Here is a 20,447-nt window from a genome sequence, read left to right as displayed (position 1 = left end):
CAGCTAAGCTCCTCTTTGCCTGCTCCAGCCCAGAACTCCCCACCTGAGAAAGAGAAAATGGGGAAAGGTCAAGAAAGGATGCTAGGGTCCCAGGGGGTTCCAGGGTGAGAGATAGGTGCAGAAAACTAACCAGATGGGGGTTCTAGGGTGAGAGACAGGAGCAGAAAACTAGCCAGATGGAATCATAGCCCCTACATGCTCCCCTGGCATCAGGGCTCTGCAGAAGGGGGGGCCAGTGTGTCAGGGGCCCCCAGGGAGGCGGAAGGGTGCTGTGGCTGAGTGCAGTGAAGGATGAAGGATGAAAGCCTGCCAGCCGGGTTCTGAGTCAGGTCGGGCAGAGGGACACCCTTCCCGTATAAGCCCCAGTTTCCTTTTCTGTAAATGGGGTGGTAATCAACCTTGACCCAGCTGCTGCCTGCTGAGCCCGGTGGGTTTGGGTCCAAGGCAAGATGGGGTCTCGGCGCTTGCTGCCCACCCTGCCGCCCAGGGGGAGCACCAGCTGTGGCATGGTGAATGGCTGGGAGCAGCCTGGGTTCCAAGCCCACTGCCCACCAGACACAGGGTCCAAGCAGGTGTGGCTGGGGTGGCAGCTGCCTGGGAGGGCCCGTGACGGTGACGTCCTTCTTATTCCTCTTCTCCGTATTAGGTCATGGGAAAGCGTAGCTGGAGGGCCCGCCTGAATCACAGGTGACGGGCCTGAGACCAGAGACACACACGCAGACGCCCAGCGTGAGGGTTCAGAGAAATTATGCAAAGACCTGACGGTGGGAGGGGAGGGGGCCCACAGCCACCTGGGAGCTGGCGGGCAGCCAGCAGTGATGAAAGCCCAGGGGAATGGAAACAGAGGAGTGAGCCTGTTGTAATCGCTACGCCCACTTGTCAGGGCCTATAAAGGAGGCTGGTGAGCCCTGGCAGTAACAGCATCTTGGGCTTCTCTCCTCTCCAGCCTTCTCGCTCCGTGTCTGCCCGCCACCTGCTGCCACCACCATGACCACCACCATCCGCCACTTCTCCTCCGGCTCCATCAAGGGCTCCTCCGGCCTGGGGGGCAGCTCATCCCGCTCCTGCCGCGTGTCTGGCAGCCTGGGTGGTGGCTCCTGCAGGCTGGGGTCTGCCGGTGGCCTGGGCAGTGTCCTTGGAGGCAGCAGCTACTCTAGCTGCTACAGCTTTGGCTCTGGTGGCGGCTATGGCAGTGGTGGCTTTGTCGGCGGTGGCTTTGGAGGTGGCTTTGGAGGTGTCGACGGGCTGCTGGTGGGAGGCGAGAAAGCCACCATGCAGAACCTCAATGACCGCCTGGCCTCCTACCTGGACAAGGTGCGTGCCCTGGAGGAGGCCAACACGGAGCTGGAGCTGAAGATTCGTGATTGGTACCAGAAGCAAGCCCCGGGGCCGGCTCCTGACTACAGCTCCTACTTCAAGACCATCGAGGACCTGCGGAACAAGGTAGGAGCTGTGATGGGAGGGGTCCTGGGTGGGGCACAGCTTCTCCTCCCCTACCATCTGCCCTTGATCAAGGCCTGGAGCCCAGCCTGGGGGCTGCCACAGGGTCTCGGGGAGCCAAGGACAGCTTGGCTCCAGCTTGGCCTCTGGGAGCCCACCTTGGGGCCACTATGTGGCTTACGAGTTCTTTTTCAGGACAGTAGCCTGGGCTAGGGACAAGTAGGTCTTGTGGGGCTCCCTGGAGCCTGTTTCCCATCATGGAGCTTTTTACCACCTTGTGTGGTTGTAGGATAAGAAGGATGGAGGCAGGAGGAGGGCTGGGCTCCTGGGGCTGCCGGATACTCAGACATGGCTTTCCTTGGAACAAGAGGGGGATTTAGGGCTAAGGTGGTGTCAGGGGTCTGGTGATCTCCTGCTGGCACCTGCTGGGAGGAGGAGGCAGGAGAGAGTGGGTGGGACCTCAGGAGGCCACTTCTATGCCTTATTTGGGGATTTTTCTGGCTTCTCCATCTCTCCTGCTGCACCCTCAAGACGGGCTCAGTAAACTTGGAGCAGGGCTGCCTCCTGGAGCCTGGGGTCAGGGCTTAGCCGGGGTCATGACTTCTGATTAGGAAGTACATTTTGGTGAGGGCTCCTTTAGTTTTCCTCTTGCGGGAAGCCTCTTAGGGGCACTGTATCCCGAATTGTAATATGAGGGAGTTTCTCACATCCATCCTCTTTCCAGGATTAGGGAAGAGCTGCCTGGGGCATCCTCCTATTCTTTTCTGGCTCTCCTGCATTCCGAGCCTGGCACTCCCAGCTGGCTGTCTGCTTTGGTTTAAGGCAGAGTCTGGCAAGGGGGTTCTGTGGGGGGAGGAGGGGAGTATCAGCCATCAGACTCCTGCTGGCCCTGCCTCTGTCACCAACTGTAGAGCAGTAAAGCAGGGAGACAGGGTGGGAAGGGAGCCTTCCTGGAGAAGGTAGCCACATCCTGGCCCCCAGATGGACAGTCTCATCTCAGAATCCTGGTCTGGGTTGAGTTATTCCAACCCAGGGACCTGATCACTCTCCCATCTTCCCAGATCCTCACGGCCACCGTGGACAATGCCAACATCCTGCTTCAGATCGACAATGCCCGCCTGGCTGCTGATGACTTCCGCACCAAGTGAGCCCTGGCCAGGGTCTGGGGAGAAGCTGGGGGCAGCCCTCCCTACTGAGGAGCCTAGGCCTCCTCGGTTGCTGATGGCAAGGTCCAGAATCTGAGGGTTAAGGAGTTCACCTCTTAGCCCAGGATGCTGCAAAAGCAGCAAATTCTGAAGATCACTGGGCTTAGTCAGGTGATGGAAGAGAGAGAGGGGAGGCAGGAGGCAGAGAGGAGAGGAGTCAGGAAGCCAGGTGGGGTGGGGCCTTGCCCTGCGTTCCCAGGGTCCCAGGGCTGGGAATGGCTTCCACTCCACCCTGTCATTGGAAGAGACTCTGATGCTGGGAAAGATTTGAGGGCTGGAGAAGAAGGGGGCGACTGAGGATGAGATGGTTGGAAGGTGTCACTGACTCAACGGACATGAGTTTGAGGAAACTCTGGGAGATGGTGAAGGACATGGAAGCCTGGCATGCTGCAGTCCAAGGGGTGGCAAAGAGTTGGACATGACTTAGCAACTGAACAAACACCCCCTCATCATTCAAGGGAAGGGTGCTGGTCAGAACCTGCACCGGCCAGTCCAAGCATCTTGACAGAACTCTCTGGTTCCCTTTGCAGGTTTGAGACAGAGCAGGCCTTGCGTGTGAGTGTGGAGGCCGACACCAACGGCCTGCGCAGGGTGCTGGACGAGCTGACCCTGGCCAGAGCTGACCTGGAGATGCAGATCGAGAACCTCAAGGAGGAGCTGGCCTACCTCCGCAAGAACCACGAGGAGGTGAGGCAGCTGGGGCAGTAGGTCAAAGAGATGTGAGGGGGTGGCAAGGCTCCATTGCTGTGCCAAGGCTGTGCCATTGCTGTGACTGGGACGAGCACTCCTACTGTGCAGCAGATTCTGAAGGTCCCTGGGCTTAGTTAGGGGAGGCAGGAGGCAGAGAGGAGAGGAGTCAGGAAGATGGGCAGGGGTGGGGCCTTGCCCTTCGTGGTCTCTGGGCCCCAGGACTGGGGTTGGCTTTCACTCCACCCTGCTCAGCATTTGAAGGCAGGGTGCTGCCCAGGTGTCCAGGCTGGTTAGCTTAGAGTGTTGCCCTGTCTGCAGAGCCCAGTTCCCCATGCAGGGCAGCCTTCTCCATGTACCACCTTACTTCCCTGCATCTGGGGAGTCTCCCAGGGGCCCACAGAAGCCTCTTATGCCCATCCTGGCCTCCCTCACCAGACAGGAGATAATTGAGGAGGATTCCCAGCTCAAACCCTCCAATATGGACCCTAGGTAGAAGTTTGGAAGTTAGATGGGAGGTTTTGGGGGCTCAGGCCTAAGAATTAAGATTTTATTTTCAGAGAGTGTTCAGTCTAGTGAGGGAGCACAAGATTTATCCTGGGGAACCCCTAGTCTGATATTGGAGGCAAAGCCCACACAGACCAGGTGAACAAAAGTCATTTGGAGGGTCAGAGGGTAGAAGGTGAGCCGAACAAAGGGGACGTTGTGGGAGGGGTCTGGAGAGCTTGCCTGGGAAGGTTGGGAGTGAGAGGTCAGAGCGGGGGATACCCACACCCACCATCCCCTCCTCCACAGGAGATGAAAGCCCTTCGAGGACAGGTGGGTGGCGAGATCAACGTGGAGATGGACGCTGCCCCCGGCGTGGACCTGAGCCGCATCCTGAACGAGATGCGTGACCAGTATGAGAAGATGGCAGAGAAGAACCGCAAGGATGCCGAGGACTGGTTCTTCAGCAAGGTGAGGGCTGCTGCAGACCAGAGGTCTCTCCCGGGGCATGGGGCGCAGGGCCTGAGTCCCCACAGCAAGCCCAGACCCTGGCACCTTGGGTGCCTTAACCCCGGTGAGCTGCACGGACCCCAGGTGTCAGGGTTGCCTGTTGCACTCACAGGCCTTCAGCTTGCCTGAAACTGGGATCTGAGGGGGTCAGGGGGAGTCCTCCTCAGGAATAAAGCCAGAGAATCAAGACCCCAGGAGCTTCCATCTGTCCCTCAAGAAGTTAGGAACCAGTACCACGGGTCTGGCTACTGTCCTGGCTGGTCCTCAAATTTCCTACTCTTGTACCTTCTTCTTGAAGGCATTAGAGGTAAAATTTAACAGCCTCTCAAAGTCTTCTGGGTTTGGGGAGGTGGGAGGCTAATGAGAAGGCGTTGCTCCCGCAGTCAGGTTTGGAAGGAGGCCTGAGAGGCCTAGGCAGGTCAGGAAGGCAGCCATGGTGAGGGGAGTTGCGGGGAGTGGGTGCTCCAGGTGTCTGTCTGGGTCCAGAGTGGGCCCTGGGCTGAGCATATGGAGACCATGGGGGTCGCCTTGGAAAAGGGAAGCCAGGCTCATGCTGCCCTGTCCTGTGTCCTGTCTGCAGACGGAGGAACTGAACCGCGAGGTGGCCACCAACAGCGAGCTGGTTCAGAGCGGCAAGAGCGAGATCTCGGAGCTCCGGCGCACCTTGCAGGCCCTGGAGATCGAGCTGCAGTCACAGCTCAGCATGGTAGGGGCGCTGCCGGGCCTGGTGGGGAGGTGCCCAGGGCTCTGGAGGGGGCCCTGCACACCCTCGCTGATCTGGTCTCTCCTGCTCCCCGCAGAAAGCGTCCCTGGAGGGTAGCCTGGCCGAGACAGAGAACCGCTACTGCGTGCAGCTGTCGCAGATCCAGGGGCTGATCAGCAGCGTGGAGGAGCAGCTGGCCCAGCTACGCTGTGAGATGGAGCAGCAGAACCAGGAGTACAAGATCCTGCTGGACGTGAAGACGCGGCTGGAGCAGGAGATCGCCACCTACCGCCGCCTGCTGGAGGGCGAGGACGCCCAGTGAGTGGGGGAGCCGGGCCAGGGGTGGGGGCCTGGGGCAGAGCTGAGTCTCAGACCCACATCTAATCTTTGTTTTTTTTTTTTTTTTGCAGCCTGACCCAGTACAAGACCAAAGAACGTAAGCATTTTGGTAACCGAGGGCAGGGCTTCATGGGGCAGGCAACCCACCTGCACCTTACTGGGGGAGTGTCCCTAGGAGCTCCAGGAAATGATGGCTGATCCTCAGCAGGGGTGGGGGAAGAGACCTGGGTCCTAATTAGATGAGGGAGACACTGTCTGGTTCCATGGGGGCGGGGCAGGAAAAGGCCCTTACCTTGGAGATCCTAGGCTGAGAAAAGAGATGTGGTCCCAGCCCTGAGACTCTCATTGATAGGCACATGGTCTCACTCTCTTTGCTCCTGGGACCTTACGGATGAGTAAAAGCAGTCTCATGTCTGGAGTCTTTTGTCTGGTGGCAGAAAGGGACTTGATCCTTGTCCTCCAGATCCCAGTCTGATGAGGAAGATAAGGTCCCAGCCCTGGGGTCTCTAGTCTAAGGGAGGTGATGGGGACCAGGGTCTTGTCTTGGAGATCCTTGTCTGAAGGGGGCAAATCCACGTCCTGGAGACTGCAGAGAAATGGAATCAGACTCCATTTCAGACTAGCATCTGATCTGCGCAGTCTTCCTCTTGCAGAGGGTCAGAATCAAACCATTTGGGAGGAGGGACTCACCCAGGGGCACCAGCAAGGAACAGGGTGGGAAGGAGGGAGGGGTAGGGTCAGAGGGGGCACGTGTCTGGGTGTGATGTTGAGGGGCCATCAGAGGCGTGGACACAGGTAGCCGTGGTGGGAAGAGCTGGCTCTGCTCAGGGGGCTGGGGCTGGGGCTGGGGCTGGGCCCCCACTCACCCCGGCTGTCTGTCTCCTGCAGCCGTGACCACCCGCCAGGTGCGCACCATTGTGGAGGAGGTGCAGGATGGCAGGGTCATCTCCAGCCGCGAGCAGGTCCACCAGACCACCCACTGAGGACTCTCCCCCACCAGCCCCCTGGGGCTCCCCACTGGCTGTGCAGCCTCCAGCCTCCCCAGCCTCAGCCCCCCAGCTTCAGTCCCTTTCCTGTTCTCACTCCCTGACCAATAAAGCTTGTCGACTGAAACACAGGATGCTTCCTATTTGTGGCCAGTGAGGACCCTGGTGAGGAAGGGGTGAAGGGTATGGGGGAAATGGGGGCGGGGGGAGCTGTCCGTGGATACCTACTGTTGTCGACTTGGAGGACAAGGGTCGTCTTAGAACAGGGGTGAAGACTAGATCTGGGCAGAGCTTGGGGGGGGGGTTGCTTTGTGCCTCCCAAGTGCTGATGACCCCAGGGAGGGTGGTCCAGGCAGTGACCCCAGGGAGGGTGGTCCAGGCAGCACCAGACCCAGAGTGAGGTCAGCGTGTCAGGAGGATGTCTTAGGTGTCCTCTTCTTGCCCCATAATTGGGTCCATGACCTTAAGCAGTGCCTTCCCCTCATGGAGACTCATTTTCTCCTCCCTAAATGGACAAGAAGATCTCAGGAGCCAGAGGCCCAAGGGGTGACACGTCCAGCCAGTGGGCTGTGTCCTCCTCTTAGAGGGGACTAGGTGGCGGGGGAGGTTGGGGAAGAGAGGCAGGCCAGGACAGGAATCAGGATCCTCCTGAGAGAGGCACCAGGACTGAAGGTGGGTGGGTGGAACCAAATGCTTCCGTTGCCTCAACTCCAGGAATCTGAGACCTGCGCTTCCAGAAAAGGCAGGTGTGGGAGAGAGGGCGGGGCCTCTTCCAGGAATGTCTCCTCAAACAGTCAGCTGAGGAAGGGGCGTTCAGGGGAGGTGGTACCCTAGGAGCAGCACCGCCCTCCCTGCCCTTTGTCCCCTCCTGGTTCCAGCAGCTTGGAGGTCAGGGGAAGCTGCCTCCTGGGGAAGGGGGAGGGGCCGTCCTGCCCATCTGCTCTAACACCCTCCAGCCCAGCCCTTCTCGCTCAGCCAGCAGGGGAGGAGCCCCGGAAGTCTTCCTTTGAGTAAATCTGAAAACCACTGGGCCGGGTGAGTCTGATTTCCTGGTATTCTTAAGAAGTCGGGGTGGGTGGAAGGATTAATGAGAGGAGGGATGCCCCCATCCTAGTTCACAGACAGGCCTGGACTCTCTGCTGCTGCAGAGTCACACAGACCCCTCCACCAAACACCTGCTCTCCCGGATGCCTGGAGACTGAGGCAGGGAGCGGGCAGGAGCAGCCAGAGCCCCCAGTGGTGGGGGTTTGGTACCAGAGGGAGAGGGGGCGGGAGGAGTAGGCGGGGCAGTGGCACGGGAGCGATCTATGAAGTGGGCAGCGGGGTGTGAGGACTTGGAGCAGATCCCAGGCACTCTCTGGATCTCGGAAGTAGCAGTGAAGAAGGGGCTAGATGAGTCCCTGGCCCGCGGCCCTTCCTGTCCTGACCCCACGGACACGGAGGACAGTGAGTTCCCTTCCACGGGCTGGTGTCCAGGGCATGCGTCTGCAGAGGCAACTGCAGGACTCCAGCAGGCTTGGAGTGTGGGCTGGCGTCTGTCCGTTGCCTGGGCAGCAGTCCCGGTAGGGATGAGGGCGGGAGGGAGGAGGCGCTGAACCCACCTGGCCCCCAACCATACATCCGGCTGCAACCAGAAGAACCAGCCCTGGGCCGGATGGCTCATCGCGAGGTGATCTCATTTACCTGAACAACAGTCTCAGGAAGCGCGAAGAGGCGCCCCATTGAGTGGATGGAGACACTGAGGTTCTGAGGAGCAGTGACTCAGCCCCTGTCCGGAGCCTGGTGTGTCAGGGGTGGAGCGGGGCGCAGGAGGGGCGGGGCTGTGCTGGGAAGGGCGGCTAGAGCCCCACCCCCTGCCCAACCCCAGGCTCTTGGGCGGGGCCCCTGTCTCTCCGCAGACTCTGGAGGTCCACTCTTACTGATGGGCTGAGTGAGGAGGGGTCAGAGTGTGGGGCGGGTCAGAGTGTGGGGCTGGCCAGAGGCAGACCCCGACTTCACCCTTCTGCGGGGGAAGAAGCCCCTGCCCACACAGTGAGTGGGTGGGTGGGTGGTCGGGAGGCCACAGTGGGGGAGCGGCCAGATGTTCCCGGCTGCCCCAGGAAGGCAGTGGCTGCAGTGCTGGGGTTGGGTGTCCTCGGGACAGAGTGCTGGGCCCAGAGAGGAAATGCTGGCCCTTTCCAGGAATGCTCAGCCCAGGCCTGGGCAGGAGGGGGCAGCAGGGAGGAGTGACTGGGGGTGAGGGACCATGGTCCTGGGGACACTGTTTGGCTTTGTCCAGGCACGCCACGCTGACCTAGGCTGCTGGGGCGTGTGCAGGCAGCGGGATCGGGGGACTCACAGTCTGTCCACAGCCACACTCCTGCCCACTACTGCACGGAATGTTTCAGTGAGCCGGGCTGTACCTACCCTTGGTGCCGCCTCACCTACTTCTCTAGGCTGTCCACATGCACGGGATTCCCAGGATGGGGCAGGGCCGGTGGTAGCCAGTCCCTGTGACTCTGCCTTCACACACCCACACCTGGAAGGGTGCCCTGGCAGCACTTCTGCTGAGAAATGACACGGCAGTCACACGGTCCGCAGCGCACTGTGTCGCTCTGTGCCCGGGTCTGCACTGGGCGCAGGGGAAGGAAGAGACCCAGGCCCTGGCCTGGGAGGACCCTGAGCGACCAGGAGGGAGCCCAGTCTATGGGTGGTGAGCCGGGCACAGCGGCCGGCCTGACACTTCCCTCAGCCCTTGGGAACTGCTGTCTTCTGCACCGCCCAGGCTGTCGGGGGCTGGGGGGAACAGAGGGACAGAGCCAGGACAGTTCTGCCTCTTGGCAGAGCGCAGGCGGTCACCCAGCCTGATCCAGCCACAGGCTCCCCTGAGGGCCTCTTGGTTTTGCAGGCATCCTGAGGGGCTGTGAGAACAATCCCCGGGGAAGGGGGCCATGAAACATGGCGGGAAGACCACAAAAGGCAAATCAGTTGCTCACAGACTTACCCAGATCCTGGGACCAGTCATGGGGCCGGAGCCTGCATCCAGGCTATTTGTTCCCTCCCAGAGAGCTGCCCCCTCCCTGCAGGCCCCCTGCACCCCATCATGGCCCAAACACTCAGTGTTAGCATCACCTCTAGCTTCTCCAGACGTCCTGCTTTGAGGGCCTCTCTGTCTCGTTCTTGGCATCTGAGTGTCCACACAGTGTGTGGCACATAGTATGTGTTTTATAAATACCTGTGGGTAAATGCAGTGATAGCCACCACTCTGTGCAAGCTTCTTTATTGATTTCACCGCTATGTGCCTGTGAAGTAGTGCTGCTATTCCCATTTCCCAGAGAAGGAAACTGAGGCTCAGAGGGGAGGAGTGACTTGCCCAGTATCTGGCCCCTCCTTGCCCAGCTCCAGCCTGCTCTGTCCTGGCTTGTTTGGGCTCCTCTCTTTCTTCATTCTGACCTGAAGCCTGTGGCTCTGGCTGCCAGCAGGGGCTGGGACCTCTCTTCCTCCCCCCGCCCCTCCCCATCTCATTCCCCCCCTCCCCCACCCAGAATCTCATTTCCCCCCTCCCCCAGCTGCCTCTTGCTCCCCAGCCTGGCTGGAATCCCCTGGGACCTTGTAAAAAACGTCCTCATCATCAGGTTTATCCAGCCCAGTGCTGATGAAGTGGGTCATAGCAGGGCCCAGGAATCTGTATGGAGACTCTCGTGACCAGTCAGGTTTGGGAATCACTGTAAGCTGAGTCGTGGCATTGTGTGCTAAGTTACTTCAATCCGTTTCTGACTCTTTGTGACACATTGGACTCTGCCTGGTTCCTCTGTCCATGGGATTATCCAGGCACGGATATTGGAGTGGGTTGTCATGCCCTCCTCCTGGGGAATCTTCCCGACCCAGGGACTGAACCTGTGTCTCTAACGTCTCCTGCATTGGCAGGCGGGTTCTTTACCACTAACGCCACCTGTGAAGCATGGCATTGGCCAGTGATATTCCCTGGTCAAGTCAGGTGTGTGTTGCTACCTGGGATGGGGCTGGACCGAGGAGAGAGGAAAGAGACCCGGGTGGAGGAGGGGATGGCAGTCTGTGCTCTGCGCCGACCAGGCCTGGCGATTCCGGCTCTTGCCAACCTTGGGGCAGGTATGCCTCACTGGCACCGAGGAAATGCCAGCTGCATGCTACAGGCCCAGCGTCCCACGTTTCCTGCTGTACCGGGTTGTATTCCCTACCTTAATTTTTCTTTCCAGGGTCAAATGATAAGTTTGACCAGTTCAGAGACCATGACGACGTCACTCTCCTCCCCTCCGCACCCCAAATGCATGGTGGGTACTCGGTCTGAGGTGTTGACTAAAGTGGTCTGATGGGTTGGTTGGCAGCTTCCTGAAGCTTCTCAGCCCACGCAGGTTCCCGATCTCCAGGGCAGGACCTGGTGTGTAATCCCATCCCCCTGACTCATCCAGGATGGGGGTGGAGGGGAGGGCCGGTAATCTGGTGAGAAGGGAGGTGGAGGGCATGTGGGGCAGGTGGGGGGTTGCAGAGAAGAAGAGACCCCTGGGAGAGTCAGTGTGGGCCTGGGTCAGGGTGCCGAACCTCGGTCCAGTCTCTGCTTCTCTGCTCTTTCTGGTTGGCGCTTGGTGGTCTTTGGTGACCTCGAATGCTGTTTCCAGTTCTGAAGGTGATGAGTCTGATTGGACCTGAACTCCAGGCCCATGCTGATGCCGGCAATGGTAAGATATCTGTCCAAGATTCCAAAGTCCCTTTTGCCCATTTTGGGGGTTGGGGGAATGGAACAGTAAGTTCCCTCTCCCAGGCCTGGCCCTGAAGGCACGTGTTGGGTACCAGCTCTGCTCATCTCTCTGGGCCTTGTGCCTACAGGTGAGGGGAGTGATGCGGCAGAAGCAAAGCCCTGTTTACGCTGAGACAGACTTTCCTGCCTCAAGGTTCAAGGTGGTATCGCTCAGGGCTCAGGCTGAGACAAGCCCTCTCTGCCTCTTCTCACCTCCACAGAGGCACTTCAGAGCAAGGACAGTGGCCACCCCCCAGGGCACCTCAGGGGGGCCTCTGTGTTGGAGTCCAGACCCCCCAGTCTTGTCTTTAGCCCCCAGGCCAAGGTCATGCCCACTGGGCAGAGCTCATTCCAGGCACCTTGGGGAGGCAGATGGTAATGGACACACCTGGTCCCCACTTGCAGGGCATTTGTGGGAATGTGGAGACATTCCAAGCACCAGGGTCTCATCCTGGCTGTGCAGCTCAGTGACTTTGGGCAAATCACCATTTCTCTGGCTCTCCCTCTCTCCTCCTCACTTCACAGAGTTGACTCAAGACAATGGTGTTTATTGGAGGGGCATAGAGAGAGTGGTTTAGGATGGTGGAAAGGGTTTGGGCTGGGCGAGCAGACAGACAGGGTTTTGAGCCCTAGGTCTTGAAAAGTCCACTTCCCCTTCCAGGTCCATCATCTGTGAACTGGTGGCAGGAACAGGGCTCCTCACAGGACCGTGTGGCATACGTTACATATGATATCTCCATACGATGCCCGAGCCCTGGTCAGTGTGGCAGGTGACCAGAGATCCACCTTCCCTGTCTCCTTTGACTGAGCGAATGGAGTTGCCAAGTTAAACCTAGAATCTGTGGGCGGTCCAGAGAAAATTGTTCAAATCTGAGCTGCGGATGTAATGTCGGGGCTTAGAAGCCTGTGGTGGGGGTCGGGGTCATAGGCGGTACCAGCAGCAGAGTGGGGACTCCTTCCCAATGGAGTTCTTGGTGGGTACCCATGATTAAGTGAAGCAAGGCATTGGTGGAGGGGTGCTGCTCAAAGGGCGGGAGTGCAAGGGGGCAGAGGGGAGGGCCAGGGGGAGGGAGGGAGGTACCAGAGGATGGAGGTAGGTGAGAAAGGGCAGGTGAGGGGTAGCTGGGCTGGAAAGGAAGGAAGGGGAGACGGGAGGGGAGCAGGGGTGGCCACTGAGGAGGGGCCAGCTGGGTCTTTCATGCATGTTCCTTTGTGGCTAGTGGTATGTCCTCCCCTTTCACAGATGAGAAAACTGAGGCCCCGAGGCTCATAGACCAAAGGATTGCCTATGCCATGTAGCTTGTCAGGGCAGGGATTCAAGCTGCCATGTACTGGTTTCATGGTACACACCACTTCCAGGAGGTCCTGGGGACTCATAAGCAGCCCCTGTAACTGAAATTGAATCCAGTAAGGGAAAGAGGCATAGAATTTTTAGAATTAGAAAGAACTTTGAGATTGCCCAGTCCAGCCTTGTCACTTTACTGAGGGCAAACAACAGCTCATAGAAGGAATTTGGTCACACAGCGAGCACAGCAGAGCAGGGCCATGAACCCAGCTCTCCTGTCCACAGCCAGGATGCCACAGCTGTCTTCTGAGACAGCCCCTGGACAGTGTCACTGAGGCCGTTCATCCAAGGCTGTCACCATGGGGCAGGGAGTCCTTCCATGGCCTGACTCACTACCTGGGGATGCAGTCACCACAGAGTCGCCTGTGCCAGGGCACTGCTGGCCCCTCAGGCTCTAGGAACGGGAACCAGATTCTTGTCGCCTAGCCTGAGTCACCACCGACTCGAGTTGGTGTGTCTTCTCTTGGCTCCACCCCCCACGCCCCCCCCCAAAAAAAAGCTGGGTGGGAACTCAGCGCAGAACAGAGTGAAGTGCATCGACCCTGGGCTGAATAATCCGGAGAGGGGCGTTGGATGGGACCCGGAGCGATGAGATCTGGAGGGGAGCCCCGCCTTCCTCACGTGCATGTAAATGTTCCTGTTGTTCGAGGCCTCAGCATCCTCTCGGCCTCCCTGAGCTCCTCGCTCTCCTTGCTTCTCGCCATGACCACCTGCAGCCGCCAGTTCACCTCCTCCAGCTCCGTGAAGGCCTCCAGCCACATCGGTGGTGGCTCCAGGTCCTGTCTGGAAGCTCCTGCCGGGCCTCCAGCGCCTATGGGGGCCTGTCCGTATCCTGCTCCCCTCGCTACTCCTCCGGGGGTGTCTGCGGGCTGGGGGGCGGCTATGGCAGTGGCTTCAGCAGCAGCAGCAGCCTTGGAGGGGCTCTGTGTGGCAGCTTGGTTGGAGGATATGGGGGTGGCCTTGGTGTAGGCTACAGTGGTGGCGATGGTAGCCTCCTCCCTGGCAATGAGAAGGTCACCATGCAGAACCTGAATGGCCGTCTGGCCTCCTACCTGGACAAAGTGCACACCCTGGAGGAGGCCAACAGGGAGCTGGAGGCGAAGACCCATGACTGGTACCAGAGTCAGGGGCCCAGGCCCGCCCGCGACTCTAGCCCCTATTTCAAGACCATTGAGGATCTGAGGAACAAGGTGGGTTGGCCAGGTGGGTGGCTCTGGTGGTGGAGTGTTGATAGAGATCATGGCTGCAGTGGCCCTTAGAAGAACGCTTGCTAGTGTCTCCATTTTACAAAGAGGGAGACTGAAGCCTGCTTTTGAGGAGTGACTACAGGCCACTTAGAATTGGTGGCAGAGGGTCCTTTTTCAGCATCAGGGTGTCTGAGCTGGGCTGGTACCCCGAGTCTCTTACTCCATGCAAGCATTTCTTTGGATTCAGCTTCTCTCAGGCTTGGGCCCAGGATGCGGTGGGGGATATGTGGTTGTATCACCCCCGCACACTGTGCTCAGTGGGGAAGGCACCTGAGGCTGACTGGGGGTGTAAAGCCTGACCTACCAGCTAGACAACTCTCAAGATTGGGGAGGCTGCTGTTCACTTCTGAACAGTGGGGCTTTGGCTAACTAGCCCTGTCCTTCACCCCCTCTGCAGACTATCGAGGCCACCATAGCGAATGCACATCCCCATCTGCAGATGACAACGCCAGGCTGGCAGCGGATGACTTCAGGACCAAGTGAGCAGAGGGCGAGCAGTGGGGTTGTCCAGACAGGAGGATCAGCAGGTCTTGAGCCTCAGAAGCCTCATGATGGACCTTGAGGCCTTGACCTTTGTCTTGCCAGGTATGAGCATGAGCTGACCCTGCGCCAGAGAGTGGAGGCCGACATCAGTGGCCTGCGCAGGGTGCTGGACGAGCTGACTCTGGCCAGGACTGACCTGGAGATGCAGATCGAAGGCCTGAAGGAGGAGCTGGCCTACCTGAAGAAGAACCACGAGGAGGTAAGGTTGCTGCTGGTGGAGGGAGGCAGGTCCAGTGGGGTTGCAAATGCACCTGGGGCCAGGGAAGGGGTAAGCTGAGCACCTCCTCGCATCCCTTCCTAGGAGATGCTTGCCTTGCGGAATCAGATTGGTGGGGACGTCAGTGTGGAGATGGACGCCGCCCCCAGTGTGGACCTGAGCCGCATCCTGAATGAGATGCGTGACCAGTATGAGCAGATAGCAGACAGAAACTGCAGGGACGCCGAGGCCTGGTTCCTGAGCAAGGTGGGACATGGGTCCTCGGCCCTCCTGCTGGACTTCCCAGCCAGGGGTCCTCCGGAGCACTCTACACCTTCTGTTCTTTCCTGTCTCAGTCTGAGGAGCTGAACAAAGAAGCGGCCTTTAACAGTGAGCTGATGCAGAAGAGCCTCAATGAGCTGAATGAGCTCCGGCCGGTGCTCCAGGGCCTGGAAGTTGAGCTGCATACCCAGCTCTGCATGGTGAGAAGGACCAGGAGGGCACAGCCCCAGCCTCCAAATCGCCAGCAATGGTGCCACCCCCTGTAGTGGAACCTTACCACCGCACAGTTCCTCCTCTTTTCCCAGGAGTGGGTTGGAGGGATCACTGCACCCATTATATAGACAGAGAAATTAAAGCCCAGAATAAATTTTCTCCACGTTGTCTGGCTCATCAGCAGCCCAGCTGAAGTAAAAATCCATGCACCTCTCAGGACACGTGCCCAGAGACCTAGGGGGTCAGCAATGATCACCTCTGTTGACTCTCTCCCTCCCGTTCACAGAAAGCATCCCTGGAGAAAAGCCTGGAGGAGACCCAAAGCCGCTACTGCCTGCAGCTGGCCCAGATCCAGGAGCGGATCTGCAGCCTGGAGGAGCAGCTGGCCCAGCTGTGCTGCAAGATGGAGCCGCAGAACCAGGAGTACAAGATCCTGCTGGACGTGAAGGCGTGGCTGGAGCAGGAGATCGACACCTACCGCCGCCTGCTGGAGGGCGAGGACACCCAGTGAGTGCCTGCAACCCTGTCCTGCCCCCAGACCCTTCAGCCCCACCCCTGCTGCTCCCAGCACACCTGACTGCTCTGCCTTTTCTCCCGCACAGCCTCTCCTCCCAGAAACCATCCGGCCAAAACTATGCTTCCTGAGAAGGTAAGGCTCCTGAGGGTCCCAGCCACCCTTGAGCCCCTGGCCCTCCCAGCGCCCTTCTCACTTCCTCTTCTCTCTCCCACAGTCTTCACCTCCTCCTTCCCATCCTCCTCTGGTTGGCTGACCCAGTCCATCCTCAAGGAGGAGGGCTCGTCCGGCTTCTGCCCTGGCCAGAGCTCCAAGCCCTGAGCAGCTTCTCCAGGAGCCTCCTGCCTGCCCTCCCACCTGCCCATCCACCAGCTTCACTGCCCAAAGGCCCGAGTCTGGCCCCTGCTCCCCCGCTATGCGGCTCCCAGCTGTCTTCCCTTCCTCTCTGCTGGTGGTGGGCTAATAAAGCTGAATTTCTAGTTGATGCAACAATTCTGTGTGGTCTCCATTCTTGAAGGGGGGCTGGCGGGGGTTGGAGGTGCCTCCAAGGAATCTTCTGGGGCCTGACAGCCTGAGGGAGGAAGGAAAGAGCCAAGTGAAAGAGCTTGCATGTTGTTCCTAGACGCCCTCTGGGCTGTTGTGGGGTGGGAGTAGGAGTTGGGACACAGGCCGGGGGCTGGCTCGCTCATGTTGCTGGGTGCTGAGTGAGGGCTTTACAGCAGCCCTTTCCTCCCACTGTCTCCCAGCAACTCGGTGAGCTGGCTGTAGTCAGGCCCATCTTGGAGAGTAAAGTCACACAGACACCAAGTGGCATGACTGTGGCTCAAGTCTGCTCGACTGCAAAGACCATCTTTCTTTTATATGGCTCTATCTTTTTAGGTATTTTAACCCAAAGACTCCCACATTTGAGCTCCTAACTCTACCCCTTGGCTCCTCAACTTTGCGTCCCAGGATCTTGGTGTTGGATGGTAGAGGGTGAGACTTCTGTCTTGGGGGGTGGTGTCCATGGTTAAGACTGAATTTTTCTTCTTCCAATCTGCTTCCCCTCATCACTCCTATTAACTCTTTTCTCTTCCTCATTCCCCTCAGCTAGTGAACTGAGTGCCGATGAGTCCCCTAGAATTATCTGTCACCCATGCCCTCCCATTCATCCCCACAACCACCGCCACCTTCCTTTCTCCCTGGAACTAGGCCTCTTGCTGTTCATCTCTCCCACCCTCATTTCTACCTAAGGACCTTTCATTCATTTTTTTTTTTTTTTTTAAGTATTTATTTATTTGGGCTTCCCTGGTGGTTCAGATGGTAAAGATCTGCTTGCAGTGCAGGGGACCTGAGTTCGATCCCTGGGTTGGGAAGATCCCCTGGAGCAGGGAATGGCTACCCACTCCGGTATTCCTGCCTGGAGAATTCCATGGACTGAGGAGTCTGCTGGGTCACAGTCTGCGGGGTCGCAGAGAGTGGGACATGACTGATCGATGAACACTTTCACTTTCATTTATTTGGCTTTGTCGGGTCTTAGCTATGCATGGGCTCACTTGCTCCTTGTTTTGTGAGATCTTAGTTCCCTGTCCAGGGATTAAAGCCACATACCCCACACTGTAAGGCAGATTTCCAACCACTGGACCACCAGGGAAGTCCCCCCAGTGACCATTCTAATGAGAATGTGGGCAGGATAAAAAATGAGGATGTGATCAGGACCCCTCTTTTCAACCATTCTTGATGTTCCCTCTCCCCTGGGACACTTGGCCGTCCTGTCTCAACCCACCAAGGTGTCTCCCTCACCCCCTACACTTTACCCCTTAAATCCACCCTACCTGGCTGTTGAGGTGTACAATCCTCTCACTTGCCATGATGCCTCTCATATTTTAAAATTTTAATGAAAAAAAATCAAACACGGGAATTCCCTGGTGGTACAGTGGTTAGCACTCAGTACTTTCACTGCTGGGGCGTGGGCCTTCGATCCCTGGCTGGGGAACTAAGATCCCACAGGCCATGAGATGTGGCCAAAAATAACCCCAAAATGAACCTAAACATCAAAGTTATGTCTGCATATCATCATTAGACTTTTATGAAAAGAGCGGTCCCCAGGCTGACATCCCCAGGTGTCACACACCTCTTTTCCCACCTCCCACTTTCAAGTTTCAGCTCTTAATTATTTGCCTCCTTATTTCTGAATACCAGGTGCTACCACATCCTGATCTCTTTGATCATCCTTGATCTCTTTGGTCATCCCTGATCTCCTTGATCTCTTTCAGTTTTAGATTTCTTTTTTAAAAATTGAAGTATAGTTGATTTACAATGTTGTGTTAGTTTCTGGTGTACAGTAAAAAGATTCACATCTATATATCCACATATGTATTGATATATTCTTTTCATACTCTTTTCCATTATGGCTTAGTACCGGCTATTGGATACAGTTCCCTGAGCTGTAAGAACGACCTTGTTTATCTCTTTTACAGGTAGTGGTTTGTATTTACTAATTTCATACTCCTCTGCCCTGTTCCCCTGTGGTAGCCATAAGTTTGTCCCCTATGTCTGTGAGTCCGTTTCTGTTTTGTAAATAAGTTCATTTGTGTCGTCTGTTTAGCATCCACGTTATAAGTGATATCATGCGGTACTAGTCTTTATTTATCTGACTTACTTCACTTAGTATGCTAATCTCTATGTCCATCCATCTTTCTGCAAATAGCATTATTTCATTCTTTTTTATGGCTGAGTAGCATTCCATCATATATATGCACCAAATGATGATATTTCATTCATCTGTTGATGAACATTTAGGTTGCTTCCCCGTCTTGGCTATTGTGAATAGTGCTGCTATGAACATAGAGGTGCATGTATCTTTTTGAATTCCAGTTTTCTCTGGATATATGCCCAGGAATGGGATTGCTGATCATATAACAATTCTATTTTTTTGTTTTTTAAGAAACATCCATACTATTTTCCATAGTGGCTGCACCAATTTGCACTCCCAACAACATTGTGTGGGGGTTCCTCTTTCTGCACACTTTCTCCAGCATTTATTATTTATAGACTTTAAATGATGGCCATTCTGACTGGTGTGAGGTGATACCTCAATGTAGTTTTGATCTGCATTTCTCTAAGAATTAGTAATGTTGAGCATCTACTTCTATGTCTGCTGGCCATCTGTATGTTTTCTTTAGAAAATTATATATGTAGGTCTTCTGCCCATATTTTGATTGGTTTGTTTTTTTTTGATATTGAATTGTATGAGCTGTTTATATATTTTAGAAATTAAGCCCTTGTTAGTCACATCATTTGTAAATGTTTTCTCCCATTCCATAGGTTGTTTTTTTCATTTTGTTTGTGGTTTCCTTTGCTGTGCAAAGCTTACAAGTTTGATTAGGTCCCATTTGTTTATTTTTGTTTTTATTTCTATTGCCTAAGAAAACATTGGTATCATATATGTCAGAGAACGTTTTTGTTTATGCTCTGTTCTAGGGATTTTATGTTTTGTCTTAAGTCTTCAAGCCTTTTGTGTTTATTTCTGTGTGTGATGTGAGGGAATTTTCTAACTTCATTGATTTACACATGGTTGTCCACTTGCAGAAGAGACTGTCTTTTCTCCATTGTATATTGTTTCCTCTTTTGTCGAAGATTAATTGATGGTAGATGTGTGGGTTTATTACTGGGCTCTCTATTCTGTTCCATGGATCCATATATCTGTTTTTGTGCCAATACCACACTATTTTTTAAAATAAATTAATTTGTTTATTTTACTTGAAGGCTAATTACTTTACAATATTGTAGTGGTTTTTGTCATACATTGACATGAATCAGCTATGGGTGTACATGTGTCCCCCATCCTGAACCCCCTCCCACCTCTCTCCCCATCTCATCCCTCAGGGTTGTCCCGGTACAATTACCATCGCTTTGTAACATTGTCTGAGGTTTGGGAGGGCTATGCCTCCAGTTTTATTCTTTTCCCTCAGGATTGCCTTGGAAATTCTGGATCTTTCTTATTCAGTCACTCAGTCATGTTTGACTCTTTCCAGGTCTTTGTTACTTCCATATAAATTTTAGGATTATTTGTTCTTTTTTTTTGTGTGTGTATGTTCCAATAAAACTTTATTTGTTGACACTGAAACCTGATTATTTGTTCTAATTCTGTGGAAAATGTCACAGGTAATTTGATAGGGATCCTATTAAATCTGTGGATTGCTTTGGGTAGTATGGCCATTTCTGAAATTTAGTTTTTTTTTTTTTTTAATGTTTATTTGGCTCTGCCAGGTCTTAGTTGCAGCGTGCAGGATCTTCAGCCACTGTTGCGGCATTCAGGATCTTTAGTTGCAGCACGCAAACACATATTTGCAGCGTGTAGGATCTAGTTCCTTAATCAGGAACCAGTTCCCAAATCCAGGGCCCCTCCATTGGGAGTATGGAGTCTTAACCACTGGACCAGGAAAGTCCCTCAAGTTTAGTTTTTAATTGCTGCTATAAAGGAAGGGGATTCAGCTTTCTATACAGCACTTTTTCTCTCCACACTCTTGTACCCTCTCAATAAATTGTAACTAGATAAATGTTTAATGCTTACGTTATTCATAGTCAAATCATGTTGTATACCATATTAAATTTCCTCAGAATAAATATGTTTTTCAGTTTGCTTAAGTTTTCTTTGTACCTGTGACTAATTCATTGCCAAAACTATGAAAGTGAAAAAGGTGGAAATGTTAGTCACTTAGTCGTGTCTGACTCTTTGTGACCACCATACCTCTGGGAGGTATATATACACACAAACATAGCTACAATCATACCAAATACATTTTAATGCTGTCTCCTTTTTTTTTTTTGAGTTGTTTACTCTTCAAAATTTTCCTTTAGAGTTAATTTATTTTAATTTTGGCTGTGCTGGGCCTTCTCTGGTTGTGGTGAGTGGAGGCTTCTCGCCGCAGGGGCTGTTTTGTTGCAGAGCACAGACTCTAGGCTCCTGGGCTTCAGCAGTTGTGGCTCACCGGTTCTGGAGCTCAGGCTCAGCAG

At 55.3% G+C, this 20,447-nt stretch overlaps 2 protein-coding genes across 2 annotated transcripts; both read left to right on the top strand.

Annotated features, from left to right (window-relative positions):
* The first annotated feature begins 927 nt into the window (after nucleotides 1–927).
* KRT17 (keratin 17) lies at nucleotides 928–6,483 on the top strand. Its single transcript, NM_001308600.2, is given in 8 exon segments — nucleotides 928–1,443; nucleotides 2,502–2,584; nucleotides 3,176–3,332; nucleotides 4,128–4,289; nucleotides 4,909–5,034; nucleotides 5,129–5,349; nucleotides 5,442–5,467; nucleotides 6,259–6,483. Coding segments are annotated over 8 exon segments (1,326 nt in total). The 5' UTR covers nucleotides 928–987; the 3' UTR covers nucleotides 6,354–6,483.
* An 881-nt stretch (nucleotides 6,484–7,364) lies between these two features.
* On the top strand, nucleotides 7,365–15,941 carry LOC101108147 (keratin, type I cytoskeletal 16). The gene is given in 13 exon segments (XM_060394896.1): nucleotides 7,365–7,391; nucleotides 10,571–11,050; nucleotides 11,771–11,866; nucleotides 12,954–13,223; nucleotides 13,226–13,644; nucleotides 14,099–14,138; nucleotides 14,141–14,180; nucleotides 14,287–14,443; nucleotides 14,546–14,707; nucleotides 14,797–14,922; nucleotides 15,222–15,442; nucleotides 15,538–15,584; nucleotides 15,667–15,941. Coding segments are annotated over 10 exon segments (1,512 nt in total). The 5' UTR covers nucleotides 7,365–7,391; nucleotides 10,571–11,050; nucleotides 11,771–11,866; nucleotides 12,954–13,027; the 3' UTR covers nucleotides 15,771–15,941.
* Nucleotides 15,942–20,447: the final 4,506 nt, after the last annotated feature.

Source organism: Ovis aries, chromosome 11 (genome assembly GCF_016772045.2).
Source record: "Ovis aries strain OAR_USU_Benz2616 breed Rambouillet chromosome 11, ARS-UI_Ramb_v3.0, whole genome shotgun sequence".
NCBI lineage: Eukaryota > Metazoa > Chordata > Mammalia > Artiodactyla > Bovidae > Ovis > Ovis aries.
This window is presented reverse-complemented; position numbering and strand designations above follow the sequence as displayed.